The sequence below is a fragment of the Mirounga angustirostris genome, unplaced genomic scaffold (assembly GCF_029215605.1).
Source record: "Mirounga angustirostris isolate CCGP_5_RB_7025 unplaced genomic scaffold, mMirAng1.0.hap1 SCAF_5, whole genome shotgun sequence".
NCBI classification, from domain to species: domain Eukaryota; kingdom Metazoa; phylum Chordata; class Mammalia; order Carnivora; family Phocidae; genus Mirounga; species Mirounga angustirostris.
In genome coordinates this window covers 116,320,277-116,347,070 of record NW_026991713.1, presented here as the reverse complement: position 1 = coordinate 116,347,070, position 26,794 = coordinate 116,320,277, and the positions used below count along the sequence as shown (strand labels likewise).

At 35.9% G+C, this 26,794-nt stretch overlaps 1 protein-coding gene and 1 long non-coding RNA gene across 5 annotated transcripts in view; one reads left to right on the top strand and one right to left on the bottom strand.

The window, feature by feature from the left end:
• LOC123844163 (uncharacterized) overlaps positions 1–13,561 on the top strand; it is an 87,992-nt gene extending 74,431 nt beyond the window's left edge. The window contains exons 4-5 of one of the 2 annotated variants that reach the window (XR_008506040.2): positions 3,971–4,096; positions 13,245–13,561. This is a non-coding gene — a long non-coding RNA (uncharacterized LOC123844163). Of the gene's footprint in view, positions 1–3,949; positions 4,097–13,244 lie in introns of both variants that reach the window. The other variant, XR_006790714.3, reaches the window with a different exon arrangement.
• On the bottom strand, positions 2,831–26,774 carry ENKUR (enkurin, TRPC channel interacting protein). Of its 3 annotated transcripts, XM_064591953.1 has the most exons (6): positions 26,221–26,773; positions 20,632–20,918; positions 19,946–20,091; positions 15,967–16,190; positions 12,175–12,321; positions 2,831–4,063 (listed from the first exon to the last, which is right to left on the bottom strand). In XM_064591953.1, the coding sequence occupies exons 3-6, from the start codon at positions 20,031–20,033 to the stop codon at positions 3,890–3,892; spliced, it is 633 nt and encodes a 210-aa protein (XP_064448023.1). In that variant the 5' UTR covers positions 20,034–20,091; positions 20,632–20,918; positions 26,221–26,773; the 3' UTR covers positions 2,831–3,889. The 3 variants fall into 3 exon arrangements, with proteins under 3 accessions (XP_064448023.1, XP_045730230.1, XP_045730231.1); XM_045874274.2 differs by lacking the exon at positions 20,632–20,918 and having other exon boundaries at positions 26,221–26,774; XM_045874275.2 differs by lacking the exon at positions 20,632–20,918 and having other exon boundaries at positions 26,431–26,773.
• Positions 26,775–26,794: the final 20 nt, after the last annotated feature.

The following is a 26,794-nucleotide window of genomic DNA, read 5'->3' as shown; positions in this document are numbered from 1 at the left end:
ATTTTATAAGATGAAAAGGCTTACAGAGAAAGATGGTGGTGATGGGTGCACAACACACTGAATGTATTTAATCCCACTGAACTGTACATTTAAAAATGGTTAAGATAGTAAGTTTTGTTATGTATTTTATCATAATAAAAAAATCGATCTTCAGGAGGCAACTCAGATTCATGTGCCTTTTAATTCATGTGCACCAGTCTCTGAGGTCCTGAGAACAATGAACCTATGGGCCCTCAGACTTGAGCTCAGGCCCTGGACCACATTCATTCACTAATAAATATTACCCAGGACGCTTTGTTGGAGACAACCTTGCAAACCTTTTTCCTTAGTGACGCTTGGCAGCATTACTGACTTAAGCTTATCTTTTGTGTGTGGGGGGGGGGATATCTGCGCTGAGTAATTCAGGAAGTATTGCCAAATTTTTGCCAGTCATTAAAGATAGCTGTTTCCAAATACAGTTATCATCTGCATGTGCCACTAAGGAGATTAGCCAGACTAGGGTAATTTCAGGCTAGGACTTCAAAACTGTTCAATCAGGTCCTTTCCTGCAACTGGATTTTATAAGCTTGGGAAGTTCTATTGATAGTATGCTAATGGGCCCAGAACCAAATGGACAAAAGTACTACAGAACTGAAGTTTTCTTTTTCTTTCTTTTTTTTTTTTAGATAGAGAGAGAGAGTGTGAGCTTGACCAGGGGTGGCGGGTGGTTGCAGAGGAAGAGAGAGAATCTTGAGCAGGCTCCATGCTGGGCATGGAGCCTCACACAAGGCTCAATCCCATTACCCTGAGATCATGACTTGAGCTGAAACCAAGAGTTGGACACTTAGCCGACCAAGCCACCCAGGTGCCCCAGAATTGGATTCTTAATAATAAACCTTAGTAAGGAATGTATTGTCTTCCTACATGCCAGGGACTATGCTGTTGTAATGTTGTTTCATTCCATTCCCATCACAACTCTATAAAGCATGGCTATAGGTTATCAACCCCATTTTATAGACTGGGAAAACATATCTTAAAAAGATTCTGAAGCACAGTTAATAAGTGCTGGGCTGGGATGTGAACCTGCGTCCACCTGACTCCAGAGCTTGAGCTCATAAGCACTACAAGAGGTTGCCTTCTCCTGACCTGCTCATGCAGCTAGTTGCTGCGGTGTCAACTGCCTTGTTTAGTGGCCCAAATCCCTATCCTCTAAGTCTGATTTATGTCGTGATAATAATGCCAAGGGGTCATCAAAGTATATGTTTGGACATTATTCATTAATTTATTCAACAAAGGTTTTCTGAGCACCTTCTATGATGTAGATTCTAAGGAATGCAGACAAAAAAATACAGCCCCTTCTCCCCCAGAAGCGAGCAGTTTTGTGGGAAACAGCAGATAATCACATATACACAATACAACATGAGCAATGCTGGAAGAGGAGGACTGAGTCTGAGAAATCAAAAAGGGGTGTCACGGAAATGTAATGTGATCCAACTCTTGAAGAGCAGATTTTCTCCAGGCAGATATGCAGGAGGAGAAAGAAAAGGGCAGAGGAAACAATGTGCAAAGACTGGGGGGAGGGGCATCTATATCTCAGTATTATAGGAACACCCATCACCGTGGGGAGGGGGCAGCATTTCAAGGAACCAAGCCAAAGAGGTCACAGGCAAAGGGCCAGACCACATCGGGTTTTTATTCTACTCAGAGCTCTTTTGAATAGGAATAAAAACCAAGTCAAACTAGCTGCAGGAATGAAGTTTGACCTTTTAGGCTCAAGTGCCTGCTCCCAAATGACTGTGGTCTCTGTGTCTCTTAATTCACATTCTCGAGAAAGAGAATCTGATCACTGATCAATCATTGAGTCAGGTGTCTGTCCCTCCTCTGCCTGGTAGAATGACCCAGGTGTGTGTGTGTGTGTGTGTGTGTGTGTGTTTGAATGTGAATGTGGGAAGCTAGCACTGGAGATTTTCAAGTTTAGGATCCCACGGTAGGAGTGTAGGATAATGTCTCAGGAATAACGGATGGGAAGGTTTCCCTAAGAGGCCTGTGAATGAGAAAGGCAATAAAGTCAATCTAGAATAACATCGTGGGCCATGGAGAAAAGTCTATTCTTTAGTAGACATACAGGAAGAGAAAAACCATCCATTAAAACCACAAAGATATGTAAGGCAACTCTCATTCGTGGTCCCTAAACCTAACAACCATGAGGCTGAAATAATTAGAATATTTTTGCATCACTACTGGTTTTGAATTTTTTAAAAAATTAGTTATGTATAGGAATCATCTCACAAATAAAATACTAACCTAAACATCTTATCCTTCAGCGTGGCAGAGAAGGGCCGCTGTACCAGCAGTCTCTGAGTGACTGCATGGAACAGAGTACCACCCCCCACCCTCATTCACATAGGACAGTAACGTAAATGAGAAATTTATGTTTACCAGACAAATAAGATTTGGTGGTGGTTTGTGTTTAGAGGTAGTATGTGCAACTAGTATTCCTGACTTAGAAAATGCAAAGAGAAATGATGTGCACCTTTTCTAGGCTTGAACTCTGGAGAGAACAGAGCCTACCACTCCATAAGTCTGGGTCCTTGAGCAACTGTGCAAAAGAGCTCCTGCTCATGTCTTTGCGGCACAGTACTGTTATGTGAGCAAGATATGAGTTTCTATTATGTTATTATTATACATTCTGGGTTTATTGTTACAACTATTCGCCTATCCTAAATAGCAAGCAACCATTCTGGATAATCACTAGCTTTAGTTTTATATCTGCTCTAAGGTTAGTAATAAATACAGAAATGAGGCTCATAAAAAGATGTGAAAAAAAGTTTAACGTGAGTTTTCAAAAATATTTGTATATAACCATTTTTATTTAATTAAAGTAAGATTTTCTACAATGCTCTCAAATTCTGTTTCTGAAAAAGCTAAAAAAATGCCATTTTTTCCATCATCCATAAGATAAAAATCAGTGTAAGCAGCAGACATTGTTATTGCTCTGATATTTTGTATTTCATGTTCTACTGAATTTCTCTAATTTAAAATTTCATACAAGAATTCTTTCCTTTTAGACTCTCCTTATATACTTATTTTGAGTTGAAGACAGCTCTACTCGCATAAACTTATTGCTTAATAATTAATCATACAAAAGGAAACTTTAGAATTCACCAAATAGATACATAGGAACAAAAAAAGAAAAAGGAACATCCCATTTTAGTGAAACACCTATAGTGAATTATGGAATAAAGCACTTTGAGTAGCAAAGTTTTTAAAAGTTTATATGCCCAGAAGAAGGCTGTTCTCTTTGATTATGCTCAGTGATGCATTTTCTAAGTTGTCTTCTTGATTTTATGTTACCTCTTCATTTCCTTCCTCTTTGGCATAGCTAGCATTACAGACACTGACGGTATTTGCAGTTGGGAAGAGCTGCAAATGACAGAGGTTATCAGAGATTGCATGCTGTTGAATGTGTGGGAATCTTAAGCAATGTTTAGAAAGCACTGGAGTAGGAAGAAAGCATATGCCACTATGTCCAATTCAAAATACTTCACAGTTTTTAATGTTGTGCTCTTTGTTTCATGCAGTATAGAAAAAATCTGAAGTTCCGAGTGCTGACTTTATTCTTCAGCACCCGGAAATTAATATTTCTGTGAAACAAGTACGTAAAAATAATGGATCACCCTACAAACTGGAACATGCCACATCAAACTTCTGCTTATACGTGGAAATCCTAATGCTGGTAAAAACAAAAGTTTCTCTCACATGGGTAGAATAATTTGATTACCCTTTAATCATTGCCCCAGCATTTTGGTAAAAACTATTTTTATTCTCTTAATAGTGTTTTCCTCGTTGAAAAGCAAAGTTTCATTTTTTCCCCTATGTTAAAATGACTATATTTTTAAAAAATCCATTATTACTTATTGGCAATATAAATAATTTTGTGCTTTTCGATGATGCTGATGTCATGTTCCAGTTGCTTCATCTCTTCTTCCAGCTTCTGCTTGCGGATCTTCTTTGGGATGGAGTCACTGAACACCAAGAGAGACTGAAACTCCTTATGCACCTCTTCCCAGTTCTTCTTCAGCCCCTGTAAATGGGAATGAGAACTCTAAATACTAAGGTAATTGCAAAAGTAACATAAATGGTTAAAAAATATATATAGTGTACTGGTGAAGAGAAATGTAAATAGGTAAAGGAAACTGATGAAAATAACTTTACAAAACGATATGTATTTATTGAGTACTTGGCTACAGTAACAGGAAATATTGTGCAGAGGCCAAATCCTGTCCTAGATTGTGTGCTCAGTTCCCAGAGGGAGTATTTATTTGCTCTGTTATGTTACTGTTACTTGTTTTTGCCATTAAATATGCATATGCAGAGTTACAAGTAGTATGAAACTAAGCTCATAGCAAATGCTTTGGTAAAAACAAGTGAGAATCGATGCCCCCTCCCCCGCCCCCCCCCCCCCCCCGCAAGCAAGACATATTTTTGAATAGGAAATTATTTCTTATAAAAAATTTAGTTTTTTTCTTTAGGATTTTAGTTTTGAACCATTATCCCCATTCATCAAAAGACCTAATTTGGACTTGCATGGCACATTTGCTTATATTTGACCAAATGGAATTGTACAAAATGCCAAAATTCAATGTAACAAGAGATGATCCTTTAAGTATTTTTCAATATATTAGAAAGAACTCTTCATATAGTCAAGGGGTCTATACGTCCCATTAATGTATACCAGAAATGACTGAGATGTCATTAAATGTAAATGCATGCTAATTCAGTAATGTAGTTAATGTTTTATATTCTCAGAAGCTGACAAATTCAAAATTAGGGATCTCTAAGGAGTAATAAAGGTTATTTTCATCTGCCTAATCCCCATTTCTTATCACAGTGCACTAGAGGGTCTCATTGACAAAATGGGCTGAAACCTCTAATCGAATTTGAGCTATGAATTTTTGCAAAATTAACACTTTCTGTTATTCACTATGGGTACACAAATCACTTTATTTACACAAAAACAAAAAGTCAAACTGAAAGTAGAATTTAAAATATTGCCTTGAAAATATGGTCCTTGAAATCCATGGCTATATATTTAGGTGTAAGAGAAGATTAGAAGTTTCTTACATAATAACATCTTCATAATAAGCCTTCATAGTACAAATTTCATTTTGTAGAAGCTTTTGGGGGATAATAACATTTCAGTGGTTTATTTCCATGCTTAGGTAAAAATGATGATAGGGATAGAGCACATTGTACAGACCAGGTTGACCGGGGAAAAGGGCAATAGTTTTGAGCCCTTATTGAGTGAGACCAGATGAAAGATTTAAGGAAAGGAAAAGAAAGAGGGAAAATATCCAGGTTACATTTTAAAAAGAGAGGGATGGGTTAGCACAGTTCTTCATGGTGTATGAGATGTATTCCAAAAAGATGTCCTCAGAAGAATTCTTTTTTCATAGCCTTTCATTATGAAATGAGAACTATGTTTCCACAGTGCTCCACAGGGGTGCCTACTGCAGAGAGGAAATCTATGCATTTATACACTTTCAAATATCAAAGGTTTTTCATAGCTACTTGAGTGATATTTCCACATTACTTGTGGTCACAGCAGCTACACTTTTTCTCTGTAGCCTTTATCTTTTAAAGGATAGTTTGCTTTATCTTCCAGTGTGTACAAAAACCTTTGGATCCAAGTCAACAGGCAGGGATGGGAACTAAATGTAACTAATATATTCTATTGACATAGCCTCTCTGCTGTTTTTAAGACTTATTTTTGTTATTTCATCTAAAAAATCTTTTATTCATTGCAGGAATAGTGATTTTCTTTTTTTCTTAATTGACCTCTCTCTCTTCTATTTTATTTTTTTTTATTATTGTTAGTTTGGGAAAAGCTTCAGATAGGGAGAAGCAGTCATAAAATAAATAGGAAGTGCCTTCAGTGCCATGCTCCTCCTTCTCGTTGTGTCTCCCCCTCACCCCCCCCCCCCGCCCCGCTTTAGGCTTCCAGCCTCTGAGCTCGGCACTGGTGGGAGGAGAGAGAGGTTGGGGCATTTCTTCTTCCTCTCCCTTGACGTTACCTGGACCCTAGTTCTGGCTCACGTGTGTGTAAGGGCAACACTGTGCAGTGAGCCCTCTTCCAGGCTCCAGATCTTACCAGGCTCTGGTAACACTGTTCCTTGCCTCTGCCCTTCTAGCCTAGGGTGGTGATGGATTCCCGCTGTCCTTAGTCCTGGGGTGCTACAGAGTTTTTTGTTGGCTCCTGTAGCCCTGCTTTCCTTCTGTAAATAGTTCTTCATAAATGTGCTTCAGAATCCTGGTTGGTGGTGCCTTGTATTTCCTGCTGGATCTCTGACTGACAGAGCTTCCTTTTGTTACTTCCTATGCACGTGTGAACCATGTCGCAGGGGAAGCCCTGGCCTACGACTTGGCCGATGTGGGTTTTCGTCCCTGTTTGGCTCCTTGATAATTTTGTGACAAGGGTAAGGGCAAATGTAAACCAAACTCTAAGTGTACTGACAGTAAAGAGTGCATTTGTCTTGCTCACAATAGTATCCCCCTGGGCTGGGTACAGTGCCTGTTCAAGTGAATGAATAGATAAATGAACAAAATTTAACATATTTGCATTTTATATCCTCATATGTCAAAGGAGAAGTGTGGAATGATTAGACTGGATAATCCTCTAAGTATAATGAGACTGTTATTTTATGAAGAATGAGCAGGATGTGGCCTATTCGGGCACATACAACTATGTTGTCATAGTGCCGTGTGCAACTCTTAATCATGGAGGGAAACATGACTCAGGACTTCTCAGGAGCAGAGCTGGTGGCTCTGTTACCACGGCAGCTATATTACCTGGCTAATAAGGCATGTAAGGAAGGGTCTGCTATTGTCCTGTCAAATCCGCAGTGACCATATTAGGCAACTGAGGGCTGCTTATCCACTAAGCTAAAAAGACACAGGACAGAAGAGCCTTTCTTTTCCTTCTGAGGGAAGTTCTTCCTCTCTTTTCCTGTTTTTTTGTTTGTTTGTTTTTTAAGTATAATATAACATTATATCAGTTTCAGGCGTACAACATAATGATTTGATATTTGTATACATTGTGAAATAATCAGCATGAGTCTAGTTACCATGTCACTGTACAAAGATACAAAATATTTTTTTCTTGTGATGAAGACTTTTAAGATTCACTCTTTTAGCCACTTTCAAATATGTGATACAATATTACTGACTATAGTCACCATGGTGCACATTATATCCTCAGACTTTTTTTATAAGTGGAAGTTTGTATCTCTTGATTACCTTCACCCACTTCACCCACCTTCAACCTCATTCCCCTCTGGCAACCACCACTCTGTTCTCTGTGTTTATGAGTTTTGTTTTGTTTGTTTTGTTTTTTAGATTCCACGTATAAGTGAAATCATATAGTATGTCTTTTTCTGTGTGACTTATTTCACTTAGCATAACATACACACACACAGATATGCCACATCTTCCTCACCCATTCGTACATCAATGGGCACTTAGGTTGCTTCCATATCTTGGCTATTGAAAATAATGCTGCAGTGAACGTGGGGGGACATATATAGATTCAAATTAATATCTTCATTCTCTTTGGATAAATACCCAGAAGTGGAATCACTGGATCATATGGTAGTTCTATTTTTAATTTTTGAGGAACCTCCATACTGTTTTCCATAGTGGCTGCAAGGGTTCCCTTTTCTTTACATCATCACCAACACTTATTTTTTATTATCTTTTTGATAATAGCCATTCTGACAGGTGTGAGGTGGTATTTCATTGTGGTTTTAATTTGAGCATCTTTTCATGTGTCAGTTGGCCATCTCTATCTCTCCTTTGGGAAAATATCTATTCAGATCCTCTGCCCATTTTTTAATTGGATTGTTTGGGGGTGTTTTGTTGTGGTAGTGGTGTTGAATTGTATGAGTTCTTTATATATTTTATATTTTGGATACATATATTATATATTTTGGATATTAACCTCTTATCAGATATATGATTTGCAAATATCTTCTCCCCTTCAGGAGGTTGCCTTTTCATTTTGTTGATGGTTTCCTTCCCTTTGCAGAAGCTTTCTAGTTTAATGTAGTCCCAGCTGTCCATTTTTGCTTTTGTCATCCTTGCCTTTAACAGTCAGATCCAAAAAAAACATTGCCAAGACTGATATCAAGGAGTTTGCCACCTATGTTTTCTTCTAGGAGTTTTATGGCTTCATTCTACATTCAAGTTTTTAATCGATCTTGAGTTAATTTTGCATATGGTGTAAGATAATGGTCCAGTTTCATTCTTTTGCATGTGGTTGTCCAGTTTTCCCAACACCCTTTTTGAAAAGACTCTTCTTTTCTTTTGTATATTCTTGCCTCTTTTGTCATAAATTAATTGACCATATATGCATGGGTTTATTTTGGGGCTCTCTATTCTGTTCCTTTGATCTATGTGTTTTTATGCCATTACCACACTATTTTTTTAATTACTGTATCTTAGTAATATAGTTTGAAATCAGGGAGGGTGATGCCTTCAACTTTGTTCTTCTTTCTCAAGATTGATTTGGCTATTTGGGATTTTTTGTGGTGCTACACAAGTTTTAGGATTGTTTGTTACATTTCTGTGAAAAATGCCATTGAAATTTTGATAGGGATTGGATTGAATCTGTAGATTGCTTTGAGTAATACGGACATTTTAACAATATTAATTCTTTCAATCCATGAACATGAGATATCTTTCAATTTAGTTTGCCTTCTTCAATTTCTTTCATCAATGTCTTCTAAGTTTTCGGTGCACAGATCTTTCACCTCCTTGGTTAAATTTATTCCTAGGTATTTTATTCTTTTTGTTGCAATTATAAATGGAATTATTTTCTTAATTTCTGTTTCTGATAGTTTGTGGTTAGTGTATAAAAACACAACAGATTTTTATGTATTGATTTTGTGACATGCAACTTTACTAAATTCGTTTACTAGTTCTAAGAGATGTTTGGTGGAGTCTTTATATATAAAATCATGTCATCCACAAATAGTGAGTTTTACTTCTTTCCCAGTTTGAATGGCTTTTATTTCTTTTCCCTGCCTAATTGCTCTGTCCAGCACTTCCAATACTATGTTGAATGAAAGTGGTGAGAGTGAGCATCCTTGTCTTGTTCCTGATCTTAAAGGAAAAGTTCTCAGTTTTTCACTGTTCAGCATGATGTTAGCTGTGGGCTTGCCATAGACAGCCTTTATTATGTTGATTTAATCATCAAACTGGTTTTGAATTTTGTCGAATGCTTTTGCTGCATCTACTGAGATAATCATATGGTTTTTATCCTTCATTTTATTACTATGGTATATCAATATTGATTGATTTATGGATATTGAACCGTTTTTTCATCCCTGGAATAAATCCCACTTGATCATGGTAAATGATACATTTAATGTATTGTTGAAATTGATCTGCTAATATTTTGTTGAGGATCTTTGTATGTATGTTCAACAGGGATATTTATGGCCTATGATTTGTGGGTGTATATGGTGTCCTTGACTGGTTTTTGTATCAGAGTAATGCTGGCCTTGTAAAATGAGTTTGGAAGCATTCCTTCATGTTCAATTTTTTGGAAGGGTTTGAGAAGGATAGATGTTAAATCTTTGAATATTTGGTAGAATTCATCAGTGAAGCCATCTGGCCCTGAACTTTTATTTGTTGGGAGTTTTCTGATTACTGATTACATCTACTTACTAGTACTTGGTCTATGCCAATTTTCTACTTCTTCATGATTCAGTCTTGGAAGATTGTATGTTTCTAGGAATTTATCCATGTCTTCTAGATTGTCCAAAATGTTGGCATAGAACTGTTCATAGTATTCTTTTATGATCATTTGTATTCCTATGTTCAGTTGTTAACTTTTTCTCTTTCATTTCTGATTTTACTTAAACCCTCTCTCTTTTTTTCTTAGTGAGTCTAGCTAAAGGTTAATTTAGTTTATCTTTTTAGAGAACCAGCTCTTACTTTCATTGATCTTTTCTAGTCTTTTTAGTTTCCATTTCATTTATTTGCTCTCTGATCTTTATTATTTCCTTCCTTCTAGAACTTTAGGCTTCTTTTGTTCTTCTTTTTCTAGTTCCCTTAGGTATAAAGTTAGATGGTTTATTTGAAATTTTTATTGTTACAAAATCCCCTCTTAAACTGTCATCCCATAGATTTTGGTTGTATTTCTATTTTCATTTGAAAGTTGTTTTTTTTTTAAGATTTTATTTATTTATTTATTTATTTATTTATTTATTTATTTATGGAGAGAATGTGCAAGCAGGGGAGGGGCAAGGAAGAGGGAAAGAGAGAATCTCAAGCAGACTGCACTGAGCGGGGAGCCTGACATAGGGCTTGACCCCACGACCCTGAGATCATGACCCGAGCCAAAATCAAGAGTCAGACACTTAACTGACTGAGCCACCCAGGTACCCCCAAAGTAGTTTTTGAATTCTCCTTTGATTTCTTCATTGAGCCATTAGTTGTTCATTAGCATATTGTTTAATCTCCATATGTTTGTGATTTTTCCAGTTTTCTTCTTGTAACTGATTTCTAGTTTTATACCATTATGGTTGGAAAAGATGCTTGATATGATTTCAATTTTTTAAATTTATTGAGACTTGTTTTGTGGCTTAACATACAATCTATCCTGGAGAATGTTCCATATACACTTGTGAAGAATGTGTATTCTGGGTTTGGATGGAATGTTCTGTATCTATCTGTTAAGTCCATCTGGTCTAATGTGTTGTTTAAGGCTGAGGTTTCCTTATTGATTTTCTGTCTGGATGATCTATCCATTGGTGTTTTTAGATATAAAAACCTGGCTTTCACAAAAGCTTGTACTTTCTATACATGGTAGAATCCAACTAGAGAGAGATGGGGTGGGAGAAGGAGAAAGAGAAAGCAAGAGAGAAAGAGAAAGAGAAAGAGAGAATGGACCACAAACCAGTACTCTGAAAATGACATCCAAAGTCCCACCTCCATGTCTGCCAGCCTTCTTGCCTACCTTCTTCCTTTCTTCTTTCCAGCACACCAATATTAAACCTCTGTGTTTATACTGGGCACTGAGTTAGGCACAAAGGAGACTGCTGTCAACAAAGAGACACAGTCTTTGCCCTTAGGTCACTTCTGCTGTCCAGAAGACCCTCTTACTGTGCAGTTTAAGGCCCAGCTACATCCTTCAGTGGATGCTCTGTCTTAGAACCTGATAAAACTTATGATCTCTACATACACACAACACACATATATTTACATATGTACATATATACATATCACCTCTCCTCCATTATATTACATTATCTATAGTAGAATTTTATCTTATGCCCTTTTTAATATCTTTGAGGCTTAGCATGACACTTAATGCAAAACAGTAATTTAGTAAATGTTTACTAATGATTATGACATTAATAAAATGTTAAGAATTTATAGCAGCATACAAATCCATTTTCAACAGAAGTTAATGTGGAAAAAATTTTTTTTCCGTTTTTAAAAGGTTGCTAGAAATGACTTTGTAGAAATCTTTCAAAATAACAAGAATAAAGTACTATTTTTACCTATAACAATATCATGACTATAGAAGAGTACAATTAGGTGCTTAATAAATACTCTCCAAAGGTATTTTAAATGCTTCAGATAAAAGTCTTGCATTAAACACATAAGGTCATATATCTTTATGCCTAGTTTATTCAAAATATGGAAAATACATAAAAAACCTAACACATGGTTAGTTTAAAATTTGGACATTTGGCTTATAGAAAAGAAAAAAAAAAGTTGGTCTAGGAGCAGTTTCAATTATTCTAGAGCTCCATCTAGTGAAAAATATCTATTTTATGGATATTATTTTTGAAAAATTCAGGGACATGACAATGAAAATAAAAACACCTTTTGGCTTTACTTATGCATGTTCACTGAAGGAGAAGGTGGGCCTCCTTACAACACTAACTACCCCAGGAAAAAACAGAATCTCACAAAATTGGAAACAAAATATGATTCAGTAATTCCTAATTACAACTTTTGCTCTCCCTAAAGAGTCAGAGTGCTGCTCATAATCCTCACTGTAACCCAAAGAGTGTGTTCTGATTTCAAAGTCAAGGTGCAGGCTTTAATATTCATTGATGACGGACCTTTCTTTCAGAGATGTTCGAAAGTACTACATATGAATATAAATTACAGAACGCTTACCTGCAGAACCGCCTCCCTTTCTTCATCGGGGAGCCTTTTCATAGCTGCTTTCCTAAGGTTTTCCTGGATATAATTATCATATTCTTCTTGGGCTTTCTTTACTTCCTCATTTCGCTTACATATATATTCTGGTGTGACACCATAATCCTTAAAAGGATTTTTCAGAAAAAAAAAAAAATCAATATCCCGAATGCAATCTTACATATGTATACACATCAACTAACGACTGAGAGACAAAGAAATGTTACAGATTTTTTTTTGAGCACAGCCTTTGCTCCAAACATGGTAAACTGACAAAATTCAAGGTTTTTTTTTCTTTCTTTTCCCATTGGGAACTAGTTGATTCTCATCTTTTAAAACCATCTGAATTGTTATTGTGGCTACTTGTTTTTTCTCTTCTGAATGTTTCCAGCACCTGTTCCTGGCTGATGACTCAGTCCTTGTTTTACCTCTAAGAGTTGGTTTTTCTTTATTTCTTTTAGGTGCTTCAGCTTTTACCTTTAAATATCTTGAATATCTTGAGGTCCCTTTTGCAAGTTCTTGTTATATAAAAGAAGATAAATGCTTCTAAAGTGTTGTAAAAACAAATACACAATGCACATCTGCTTTAAGTAAAAACTGACTTGGGACCCTAAGGTTGTTTTTGGAATGCCAAATCCATTTTGAAGGCTCCTGGGCTGCTTACAAGGATAGACAGTGAAGCAATCCGCTGTGATTTTTTTCAGACTAGTAACTATGCTTGATACCACTGTGTACAGAACAGAACTACTCCTTGTTTGTTTTTCAAAAAATTATTTGAGAATTTACTTGATGCCAGGTATACTAGTGAATAAGAAAGGCAAGTTTCTGTCCTTATGGAATGTGCATTCTATAGTGAGAGCAACTCACCAAAAATAGAGTATAAAGTAATATATGTATCAGTGCTCCAAACTGAAACAAAGAATAGTAAGGGGGAAGAAATATTTTAGATAAATAAGGAGGTCAGTGAAAAACTCTCTGAGGAAGAAGCTGTCAATAGGTATGATAGTCATTACAATTATTCATAAACATTCTGGTTCTTCTCCTTGTAGGCAATTGATGGGACAACACTTTCCTGATCCCCTTGAAGTAAGATGTGATCATGTGACCTGACTTGCCCAAAGAGAGTGGAAGTAACCTCTGTCCCTTTTGGGTAGAAGCCTCAAGAGTTAATGGATGACTTGCCATGTTCTTTTTCTGTTTAGTATAATGATGGGAAATATTTGGGATTGCCTGTGTCTTGGAATGAGGACAAGAAGCAGAACTTCCAACACTTAATGGACATGGAGCAATAAGCAAACAATAAAACTTAGTTGCTTTTAGCTACTGAAATCAGGGGTTATTTGTTACCAAAGCATCACTTAACCTATCCCGGCTGAAAAAAGGGACAGTTTGAAATCCTAGCTATAAATGTGTTCCAGCAAGTTGCAAAACACTCTACAAATAAATTCTAAGAGCACAGAATTCTGGTAAGTTAGTGCAGTGGTAAACAGTCCAATTGACTTCAGGAAACACTGAGGGCAAAACCTCATTACAGCTAAGTAGTTACTGATGCTCATAATGATGATTCTGAGTCATTGCAAAGAGATTAAATTTATATTTGGCATATTCTGTTTAATAGAGGGAATAACGTAATACATTTTAGGAAAAAGAACTATCTCGCACATGGGTAAAAGCTTCAGTGATCTGAAATATTCCCACATGCTAGATCACTGAGGGCTAATGCATACTCTTAATGTTAATAATTAATACTACCCACTCTCTATTGAACTTTTATTGGGTGCCAGATATCATGTCAAGTCCTTGATAGATTTTATATCATTTAATCCTCACTACAAACCTGTGATAAATCTAATAATGTGTGAAAGATCACAGAGTTAAGTGGTGGAGTCAGAATTTGAAATGATGTCTCACGCCCATTGCCGTGGACCTCAGGCAATCATCAGTGCTTCAGTTTGTTTTCACAGATGGTTTCCCATGGCACAAATGGGCATACCATATTTTATGTGAAACTAAGACATGAGGTTCACTCACTTTTATAAAAATGGCATTGCCCTTTAAAGACTTGATCTCTCACTTACCATTAATAGGTTTTATCTTTTTTTAAACTTTATAATTTCCTTCACATGGGCCTTATACATTTTTAAAGATTTTATTTATTCATTTGAGAGAGAGAAAGAGAATGAGCAGGGGAAGGACAGAGGAAGAAGCAGATTCCTGGCTGATCAGGGAGCGGTATGTGAGCTCAATCCCAGAACCCTGAGATTATGACCAGAGCCGAAGGCAGTTGCCCAACTGACTGAGCCACTCAGGCGCTCTGGGTTTTAAAAACTTAACTCTGATCAGTGGAGAGTAAGTTGAGAAAGTCCTTCATGAACCCTGAATGCCTGGCCAGCAACACCAAGAGTGTAAGAGGTGCAGAGTGTTTGCATGCTTGGTAAACGAGCACAGGAAGACTAACTGAATCTTTTTCTGTCTCCATGATGAATACTCTCAATTTTCTGTTCAGGGCAGAAAATGTACTGAAGTGGACAGCTTAGGCAGAAGGCAGCCAGAAGAAGGGGCACAGTGTGGGCAAAGGAGAAGGGTTTCCACATCATAGTGGACAAATAATGGATTGGAAGTTGTTTTAAAGTGAAATTTCTGTTTTTCATCCCCTATGGGACAAGGGCTATGAGCAGCCTTCAGGACACAGGAGGAAGTATTCAGAGAAGCCTGAAATAACTTTATTGCCATGTGCTGCCAACCCCCAGATACTTGCTAAGGTCTCCCAAAAGTGTCTTAGCTTATTGAGTGACGAGTTTCCACAGAGAGTAAGTGGTGTACTCTGACAACAGCCTGGAGGTTCCCGTTTTGATTTTGAACAGGCACTGGATTCATCATGGTAGATCACTGGACTACCTTGATGCAAACCCCTCATACATCACTATTGCAATTTCTGTTTTTCCTCTTCCTTTCTTTCTTCCTTCTGTCCTTCCTTTCTTTTTTGCCACAGTTTATTATTATGGATTATTATTCTTTAGGATTTTGCATTCATATTTTACTATATGTGTTCCTAGCAGTTTTATACTCTGTAAGTATACAAAGTACAAAGCAAAATAGGTTTTATATAGGTATTTTTGTAAGCTTTTTAAATTTTAAAGATCTTCTATATTTAAACAAACTGAAGCTCCTATAATTTTCAACAATGAAATTGTATGCCTATCTGATAAGCACCTTTTCAGATAGAGATGAAGGTCCCAAAAGGACTAGCTTATTGTACAGTACTTTCAAGGTCTGCTTTATTCCAAACACATTCAAGTTGAAATTGTAATGTGAATTATTTATACTACATTGATAGGATGAATGGCTCTAAAATTATTTTCCTCTTCATTTTTCCTCATTCTCTTACCAAGATACTGCAACCTAATGACTAAATCTTAGGACTTTCTGAAAGGTTATTTCTTAGTAATGACTCTTAGTCATGCCTATGCTGTTCATGAAATGTCCACCACACTAAAAATTAACATCTTTTGGAGAATGTTTGCTATAATTGTTAAATATATTAATAATTGAAATTAGGGGAAACAATTAGAGCTTTCCTCTACTGGACTACATGGTGTTATTCATTCCAAATTCTCCATAACTTCATCACATTAGATGTGGACCAAACACAGATTGCAGAGGAATAATTTGCCCTGTGAGAGCACTATTAATAATAATACAGATAATCACTGTGAACACCATACTTAAATTATTTGCATTTTAGGTCTCATTAATACATCACAAGGCTACCTTTTTATTGATGTATTTTGGAACTAGTCCTGAGGTTTCAAGATCATGCTTGTCTCCAGTTCTTTTGTCAACATAAATTGGCTTAGGCTTTCTAGCCACTCCCATAATGACATTGGCTGCATTTGTATTTATAAAATTTTTTTCACTCTGTAGTCCCATGACTGGATGATCAGTCCTCAGTGGCACAGGAGGCTTTTTGGGCTCATTCCGATCAAAGCTTTTTTCTGTTAAACATAACATTTTCTTGTTAATATTAAATTATAAACATTGCTATTCAGTACTACTTATAATATCTAGATATTTTACCAGTAGTATATTAGAGTTTTATTAATAATATATTCAAATATTTAGGGGTAAATCAGTAATCATAAATGCCAAAAATTAAGCACAAAATAATCAATTAATATGTTGAAGAAGAGTATATAAGTCTAAGGGAAGAAGATAAGCACCCCAATCATATGTTAGCTAACTAGTATATTTATACTAGCTATTGTGAAAGTATTATCTTATAAAGATATCAACAATAAATGTTTAGCTTTTTCACTGAAAAAAATTCAAAGAAACTTTACTCTTTTCTGAGTACTAGCAATATTACTGGTAATTGTTTCTTCAGAGGAAAGTTACTGTAAAGTCACCAATAAGTCAAACTTGGTGAAAGTCCAAGAATTATGGAATTTTTTCACTAGAACTCTTATTATAAGGTATGAAGATCATGTAATAGCTTTGTCCCCAACATGCAGCTTAATGAATACAAATTACCAACACAGTTGAAGTTTCCAGTTCACTCCTCCCTGATTGCATCTCACTTCCTAAAATTACTACTATCCAGAATTGATCTCATTTATTTCTCTCTACCACATTCTCTTCATTAGCAGCAGATGAGACTGGCCATTTTTACACAGCTTCTTCAAGCTGACCATCCGTACTCATCTATTTTGATAGAGCCACATCAAAATGGTTTGTCAGAATGCTAAAATGTAAAATAATTACAATTTATTTCCAAAAACTGAAGGCAACAGCCATCTTAACAAAACCTTACCCAAATCTTAACTCCACACAATCCTAGGTACTTTGCCTTTATTCATTTCTGCACTGTTTGAACTTTTTATGAGTTTATGTAACTTTTTTTTAAGATTTTATTTTATTTATTTGACAGAGAGAGAGACAGTGAGAGAGGAAACACAAGCAGGGGGAGTGGGAGAGGGAGAAGCAGGCTTCCCACCGAGCAGGGAGCCCAATGCGGGGATTGATCCCAGGACCCTGGGACCATGACCTGAGCCGAAGGCAGATGCTTAACCGACTGAGCCACCCAGGTGCCCCTATCTATCTTTTATTAGCAGGAAAAATGATACTTATTATTAAATGTCTGAGGACTGGATTAACCTCTTGTTATGGGCTGAATTGTGTCCCTCCCAATATCCATATGTGAAGCCCTAACACCAGTACCAAACACATTTCTGTTTAAGCTACTCAGTTAGTCTGTGATACTTTGTTATGGCAGCCCTAGCAAGTCAACACTACTGATATCAATTCTACACACCCAGAAATATTATAAAGGAGTTTTTGAATATTTACTTATTCATTAATTCATGCAATATGTTTTTGTTGAGAAATACTATGTCCCCAATTAATGCTCTAGGAACTGCAGATACAGCAATGAACAAGAGACAAAGTCCCTGTTCTCATGGAGTTTACATTATAGGGGGAAAAGAAAAAATAAAATTTAATATGTAGAATATAATGTATATATTTGCTTGAACTATATGTGAAATTGTTTACTGTTTCTGATCTACCAAAATAGTATCTTCCGATTTAACGTATTAATGAGATGTTGTGAGCATTGTTAGAAATTGAATTTGGAGTTCCTATAAAGCCTGGAGCAGAGAATAAGGACTCGTTGTTACAACCCAAATAGCTTCCTTCTACCAGATACACTCAACCAAATGAGGTTTGCAAAATCTGTTTGCCTGAAAAACTAGAGTTATCTATCCTCTAGATGTTCACATTGAAAATATTAAGAAGCCCAATTTAATTATGAATTGAAAGTGCATGCACATGTAATATAAGGAAATCTGTAGCTTTAGAAATGTATATAAGAGGTAAAGCTGAATTCTTAGAAAATGAGGAAACAGTTTAGAAAGACTGATAATTCATTCTTAGGTGAGTAAGTAGAGTAAATTACAACCCTTGGTTGGTTTTGGTTATTCACTGGATGGTGCCTAGAGCCAGCCCCGTCTTTACTTTATGTTACATCTATTTAAACATCATCTTTTCTCTCATCCCAGGTATAGGGGTTGGCAATGGGGCGAGGCTTGGAAAATGGGATGAGGATTTCTTTTCACAAGGTATTTGATAGTTGTGATAATAAATCTGAAAACCAAATGGTTTTCTCAAGGTTATATCAAAATGGCAATGTCAACACAGCCTTGCTGTCACGCAGATGTTTTACCAATTGAATTTAGAGAAATATTCATGTATCTGTTAAGTATTGTTCAGTGCGCTAGCAAATTTCTGTCTTCAAAACTATTGTGTTCAAAATGAAAGAATATTCAAAAAGAGACTCGAAGCAGCCTTGGTCCATATTACCTTTAATTCGTTGGATTGAACTCTTGCAACAACCGACCTTCTTGATTATTCATAAGGCCAATATAATTTTGTGTTTGTTTTGTCCTGTTATATAAGGGAAGAGATAGACTTCCCTTTTTCCTTATTTGATATTTAGGATTTATATAGTTTGGTAGTTGTTATGTAATGTATTTAACTCTAGAGAGGATACGTGAAAACCGAAGTAATATCACTGAAATAAACTAATTCCATTTTAAGATTTTCCAGTGTTCTCAAGTGGTTGTGGGTCACAAAATACCAAAACTCCCCTTGAGAAAGATACAAGAGAGACTTTTGAAAGACATGAATTTGTGCAAGAATATTGTATTTTTAGATGTGCTTTTTCCATCTTTCCTGATAATATCCTCATCCTTTGTCATGGCATTATGGGTTATGAGAGAGGATTGTGGGATATAAAATATTGCCATAAGGAGAAGTAGTTTCACTTTTGTCAAAAGGAACACCCTAGCTGGGCTTGAGATGTTGTATTATTTCCTTGATGGCAGGCAACATAAAAACACTAACTTTGCAAAAGAGAGAGACTAATTTCCCTCTCCTCTCTATTGTCCTAAAACATCAGGAAAGACACACCCAGGATGGGAAGAAGCTGCTTCCATGCATACATACCTGTCCATTTTCCAGATAGCCTTCTTCCTAATCTTCCTAATATCTATATATTCTATGACCATGATTAATTACATCATTTGCAAGGCCTAGTACAAGATGACAACGTGGAGCTCCTTGACCAAAAATTAAGAGTTTCAAGAGGGCAAAAGCAGAGCATTAAACCAAGCTTCTAAGCACACAGCCCTGTGTGACTGCACACATGCCCAAGAAGCTGGCTTTGTCTCCCACTCATCTGTGAAGGCTCCTCCATTACACCTGACTCATTTACTGTCCTAATGGTCTTAGAGATCTGGGAGAGATAAAGCCCATGCCTGATAGTTGCTTCAACTGGTATAACAGTTGTGAGTCTCATCTCTTGCAGAAAAGACCAGACACAGTTTAGATGCCAGGCAATCTTCTCACTGGGGTTTCAAACTCAAGAAAATTGTTATTTGTTACTGAAATCATCTGGCTAGGGACTAAGATGGTGAGGCATGTGGGGCGGGAGGTAGGGCTTTATTGGATAGACCAAGACGTACTTCAGAAGCCTGCACCATCACAGGGAAAGTCTATTTTGGGGACAACTTAGTATTCTCCACCTTCTTTTTCCACTACATTCTCTACTTCTACTTCCTCCTAGAATTTCAGATTCTGTTAAATATGAGACAAACTTATCACCTGTGAACATTTAATATTCATTGGCAGTAAGATAATTCTAGTTAAATGATCTGTTAACACTTTTAACATTAGAAAGAGTGATAAAACCTACTGGGTGGTAGAGTTTTTTCCTTTGAATGTTTCTTCAGGAAATCCTTTGGAGAAGGTACTTCAACTTTTGGTGGTCCCATAGTCTTCATTGCAGCTTTATGTTTTTGCAGGTTATCTTTTACAGATGTCTTAAAAATGGATATGTACCTAAAATTTAAAAAAAAATTGTAGCATTCGTATTTCCAGTAAAAGTGATTTTAAGTTTAAGAAAAGATACACTTTTTAAATATATATAAGTCTATATTCATTCAGAGACAGACATGAAGTGTAGTTAGACAATGAATATCTGATGTAATTTAAAAAATATATTTGTGTTTAAATTTTCTATATTGCTATTTGTTTTCTACGTACCCCTTTGTTCATTCTTCCTCTTTTTATTTTGCCTTATTTTTTATTTTTGTTTGACTTTATTTTGTGGATGTTCTAAAGTTTACAATATACATGTTTAACTTACCAAAGCCTACCTTCAAGTAACATTGTACCATGTCACATACAGTATAAGAACCGTACAAAAGAATATTTGCACTTACCCCTCCCCAACCTTTGTCCCAGTGTTGTAATATATTTTATTTCAATGTGTTATAGAACCCATAATTCATTGTGATTATTTCCCTGTAAAAAGCTAACTATATTTTAAATAAATTTAAAGAGAAAAAAAATAATTTCTAATATTTACTGTATATTTACCATTTCCAGTGTTTTTTATTTCATTGTGTAAATCCAAATTTCCAACTTATACCCTTTCTTGTGCGTTGAGGACTTTGTAACTTCTGGCTTCTATTGTTTCTGATGAGATATTTGCTATCTTTCTTCTTCTTCTGTATATGATGTTTCTTTTTTTCTTTGGCTGCTTTTAAGATTTTTCTCTTTATTACTGGTTTTAAGAAATTTGATTGTAATATTTCTTGGTATGGTCTTCTCCTCCTCCTTCTTTTCCTTCTTTTTCTTCTTTCTGCTTGGGGCTCATTGTGGTTCTTGGGTTTGTGGATTTGAAAATTTCATTAACTTTGTCAAAATTTTGGCCATTATTCAAATATGTTTTCTGTTTACCCATCTCTCTCCTCTCCTTCTGCAATTCTAATTATGCTTATGTTAGGCTCCTTGATGTTTGTCTACAACTCTCTGATTCACTGTTTTCCTTTTCAGTTTTTTTCTTTCATTTTGTATTGTTCTATTACTATGTTTTCAAATTCAGTATTTTCTTCAGTGTTTTAGCTACTGTTAATACCATTCAGTAGACCATTTTCATTTTAGAAGTGGTACCCTTTATGTCTAGAAGTTAGATTTTGGTCTTTTTTTTTATCCTTCCATTTCTCTTTGTATCTTTCTCATGTTTTCCTCTACCTTCTTGAATACATAGAAAATATTTAAAATAGTTTTAATGCTTTTGTCTACCAATTCTCGCATTGATGTCATTTCTTTGTCTGTTTGTATTGACTGATTTTTCTTTTGGCTATGCATTATATTTCTGGGTCCAGAAGAGCTTTGAGTCTAGTTCTAATTTGGCCCCACTACTGAGGCAATATACTATTGAGTGCACTACTCAATGCCCTATGCCTTAGGTGTTTCCACTCTGGCTGGTGGGAATTTGAACTTTATCTGGCTCTACTACCTTCTGTTGGTTATTTCTCTGGCCTCCGTGGTTTCATTACATACATGTACTGTTAACCAAAGACTTCAGAAAAATCTTCTTGCATATTTCTATAGCACACACTCTCTCTCTCTTTTTCTCTCTCTCCAGTCATCTCCTCTCTGGTACTCTGTGTCTCTGTGCTGTGAATTCTACATGCCTTGACCTCCCCAGACTCTGAACTCTGTCTCCTTTAACTCAAGGGACTGCTGGGTCTTGTTTCAATTCCTCTTTCCTGGACTTTGGTCTGGAAACTCTCTAGGAAGAATGTTGGGCAATTGTGAGGCTTGTTTCTCTTCTCTTAGAGATGACTGCTCTGTGCTGCCTATTGTCCATTGTCTGAAAACTACTGTTTTACACTTTTCCCCCCTAGTGTTTTAGTTGTTTAAGGTGAGAGGGTAAATTCCATCCTTGATTGGAAGCAGAAGTTCAGCTATACCACTTTTAACAACTCGTATTATCTTCTTCTTACTTAATGTGGATAAATTTGTTTGGAGAAACATTGAATTACTTCTTGCTTTTAGGGACCTTTCCTCAATCTTGAATTCAATGGCTAGGGATCAATTATGGTCTAAACTGAATGAGTTTATTAGATACCTTCAGAAAATAATGTTCAATTCAAACTTGTACCATAAATTTCATATGCAAATTGGAACTGGCAGATATTATCTCTTGATTAATAAAATAGCTTTCCTTATGGTAAGAAAAGTGTGTATACTTTCACCTTTTTAATTTTCAATCTTGTGTTTCAGTACATTATTTTGTGAACTGAAAGCTTAGCCATTTGTTACACAAAACAATACGTTTTATTCTATTTGAATAATTTTTTACTTTTCCAAACTACAAAAATAGAAAAAAATGATGAAACTAATATAATGGTATATGCCAATTATATCTCAATTTTAAAAAATGAATAAAAATCTAGTTTTCCTCTATCCCCTCAATCCATTTTCCAAATAAATTCAGTTTTCTATAGTTCTATCTATGTATGAAATATAACTTAATATAATCTCTTTACATATTAGTACATGTAAAGTTTACTTTCTTTTCTTTACAAGAGATGAAGAAAAGTGTTATTATTATGGAAGTCTGCAGAGACTGGACAGCCAAATTAAAAATCTGAATAAACAATTTCTAACACTGGTCATAAAACTCTGAGACCATATATGGTAACAATGGGAATTTTAACATAAAATTTCATTATACTAAAAATAAAGACTTTGGAATATTTTTTACATTCTTTGAATATAAGTTCATTTTAAAGGACTACTGCTTTACCCAATTGAATTATTGGCTACAAATTGTCAGCAAAGTAGATAAGAATCTCAGAAGAAAATGACCCCGTCATCTAAGATTTCATAATAGTCAAGATTGCTTAGCAAAGTTAGATATATAACTAGATTTTAAACAAAGAGATGTTACAAAGCCTCCAAAGATACAGACTTAACAGTATGGAAATTGAATAAAATGAAAGATAGTCCAAGAAGAATGAGGAGCTCTGAAAATGAAATTCTGACTACATGTCACAGTTAATTAACATCAGTGAAAACCAGAAAGCCTTAAAAAAAAAAAAACAAAAACAGCCAACTAGTCGGTGCTTACACATTAAATATTCCCATTTTTAAAAAGCATGCATCCAGAAACCCCACAATGGTGAGCCTGATGTCAATTTTGGAGAGCATCTAAAAACTTGTAGAGGAGCAATGATTAAATGAGCCATTTGGAGTTTCAGGTCATTGAAATGAACATAATTTTTTTTTAAGATTATTTGACTCATAAATCAGGAAAATACCTTAGACATAATATACATCTTTATGTTAGCAAAGCCTCTTATCCTTAGTGATAAGGTAGAGAAATATGAATAGATTAATGGATGCATATGGATGACTCACTGAACCCTCAAAACCAGTATTGCTCTCAGCCTAGAAAGAGGTGTTTAGTAACCAAAGTACTTGCCCTGTTCAATGACAGATGGAGATAGAAAAGACATACTTATTAGATTTGCAAATGACACAAAGCTGGGAGGGATCGTTGAGAGAGTGTATGAAAGATTAAAAGTTCAAAACTATCTTCATAGACAACGAGTTTAGATCAAAAACAGTTATATTAATTATAGGATGGTAGAGATCAACCTTGGTCATAATTCATGTGGAAATTTCAATGTGAGGCAACGGTGGGGAAATGAATGTCAAAATGCTAATGAGTGTATTAAGAAAAGTACTGCATTGCAAGGAAAGAGATAATGGTACCATGGGCTGTTCGGTACATACCTGGAATATTACTTTAAACAAAAGGGAAAGACAGAATGATCAGAGACATTAAGTAACTGGAACCATCAATAGAAGGGTGACAAATTTGGTGAGCAGCTTGGAAACCATCTCATGCATCATGAGCCACTGAAATTTTGAAAATGGATTCATGGCTTCTCATTGACTTTAACACTGTTATATCTTGAGTCCCAGCTCATTAAGTTCAACTGCAAGAGGATGCCCTTCACCCCACTTTCATTACATACATCCATTTTCTAAGTTCTCATTTTGTTACCTGCATCTCTCATTAGGGTTTCCAATAATATATGATTTTATTGTTAGTCTGCAGTATAAACTGCATACTATATATATATAGTATATATATACTATATATAAACATATTAATGTTTATACTTCAGTGTCCCAAGGAGACTGTAACCTCTGAGGTGTGGGCGATCACATGCAGTTAGTTGCTGAGGAATCCACCTCTTTGTGAAAGCTGGACAGTCATCTTGCTAATTTTGCAAAGAGCTGCAGTGAGTTTCCTTGAAGCTGGGTTTGTAACTCAGTAATGCAAATAAGTCTTGTAGGTTAATACATTTCTTTCTTATGATTAATTCTTATTATTAGTAAGGGGATTGGGTCAGGGCAAGTAAATGTTAGTGTGGTGAGAGGAATGTGTTAAATGTGTTATCATGTTCTGTTTTTATATATTGGTGGTTTATATATTGGTGGTTTGATTTACTGGTGGTTTAATTATCAAATTAAAACCTTCTCAGGGTTGTTGCAGACAGTGGAAGTTGTTGTAGATAGTCTCACTCTAACAGAGAGAGTTCTTTGGCACTGCATTTGGATGTCTTCTATTCCCTTTACCATGAGTTCCTTTTTCCTACTTACACCTTCAGAGTCAACCAAGGAGTTTTTGCTGTCACTTGCAACATTTCCCAAAAACATTCTCCAAGGGCAATGTTATACACATAATAGCGGCTCAGTTATTGCTTGCCAAATGAATAAAGATTGTTCCTATGAAATTTCTTGAAAAAATTACTTAGATGCAGTAAAGGGGCATCTTTTTAATTTACCGGTGAACAAAACACCTATCTCATAAAATGTCTTAACATTCAAATTCACTACTCTATAGAAAATACAATCTACCAGTGGTTACAGAAAGGAGGAGCTTTATCTAGTACAACATACAGGAATTTTTGACCAAAAATTCATTCAGCAATAGTTAATTTGAATCCTCCTCATAAACCCTGCAACTCCATCACATTTTACTTTACATTCCCCTTTCCATTCTCAACTAGAGTTTGAGAAGCTAATAGAAAATAATACGGGTACTACTCTTGTTAAAACCAGATACTCAGGCTTAAAATGGAAGGATGTGCCCACTTGTTTATGTCGTGCACCCCAAGTAATTACTAGTAAAAATAACTGGCCATTAGATCTGAAAGGAAAAGTAAAGATTATCTGAATCATTTAATTTGAAAATTTATTCATGATTCCCAAACCAATTCTTTTCAGAGCCTGCTGTTTAGGCTAGTGCTCTTTCAATGTGCTTTTGACTTGCATCAGCAAAAGAAGAAGGGTAAAACAAAACAAAACAAAACAAAACAAAAAAACCCAGCAAATATTCGAGTACTAGGAGGAATGAGATTTTCTGCACGAGTTACCTTCTTTTCTCTCATAGATTTACATAAGTTTTAAACCACTACACAGGAGATTAACTGAGATATTTACTTTGGGGTAACGTTTTGAAATGTGGGGAATTTAAAGGGTCCTAACACCTATGTAAGAATTTTAACTCAATTACATATTTTTGGGCCTCCATCCATCTACTCTTCCTTCTATCCAATTATCAGATCCAGAAAAGACCTTAGAACTTAATCTATTTTGTTTTACCAATAAAAGACTGAGCTTCAGAACAAACAAGAATTTATTTTTGACAATAATCTCAGAAATAAATAACTACCATCCCTTTAGAGAGGGAGTGGTAGTGTAGTCAGAAGTAAAACAATGAACTCCTGAAACCAAATAACAAGTATCCTAACACAGGATAATATAAATGATTTTCTCTTTTCAACAGCAACAAAAAATTTCAGGCCATTTTGTATACCCCATCATGTATGAACAATTTATCTAATTACAAAACAATTAACAGGCGGCTAACATAATAAAATGGTCCTCTCTCATCACGGATGGCCCTCTCTGTGAATTGTGAGACGCGAAATACCTAGATTTTGCAGCCACTTCCTTAAGAAGCTGACACCCAAGAGTACGTCACTGAGACAAAAATGTATGTTGTTTCTTTTTCAACGTCATATGATGGTCAATCCTGAAATAGCATAATTGATCCTTATTCTTGTTTCAAGTGATAATCTTTGCTTACCCACATACCTAGGAGGCTGGGGAGGCTCCTTCGAGTCAACGGGTATGAGGTTATAAATGCTCTCAGAAAAGCAAGTTGTATCCATGGCCACCAAAATGACTCCTTAAAAATAATCAACTTTTTTCTCACTATACGAGTATCTGTCTCTATCTTCACGGGGTTTCCCCTTTCCTTTCCTACTCTTGTCTTCTCACAGAACTAAGGTTTCTCTCCTTTACCTAATTTCCCTTTGACGTCTTCTTAGCAGTCCTCTCTTGGGAAGAAAATAAAACAGGCCTTCTAATTATCTCGGGGTTGCTTAGCGTTGTTGACGGCGTGGTTGCCTTGGAAACAGTTGCTCGGCTACGGCGAAGTGGACGGCAGCACGGTAAACTAGGTTTCCTCTCTTCCCCCTGCAGTTTTTCTGCTGGAGTTCCATATGGAAACCACTGTTTATATGTGCCTTTGGGAATAATGAGTTGAACGGCATCCCCTTAAAAATACTGCACGTTTCTGTCTCTGCATATTTGGAGAGAAACATACACTCCACCGGAGACAGTACGGAAGCGCCGCCGGTCTGTAGGCGTCACACAATAAGGCTCT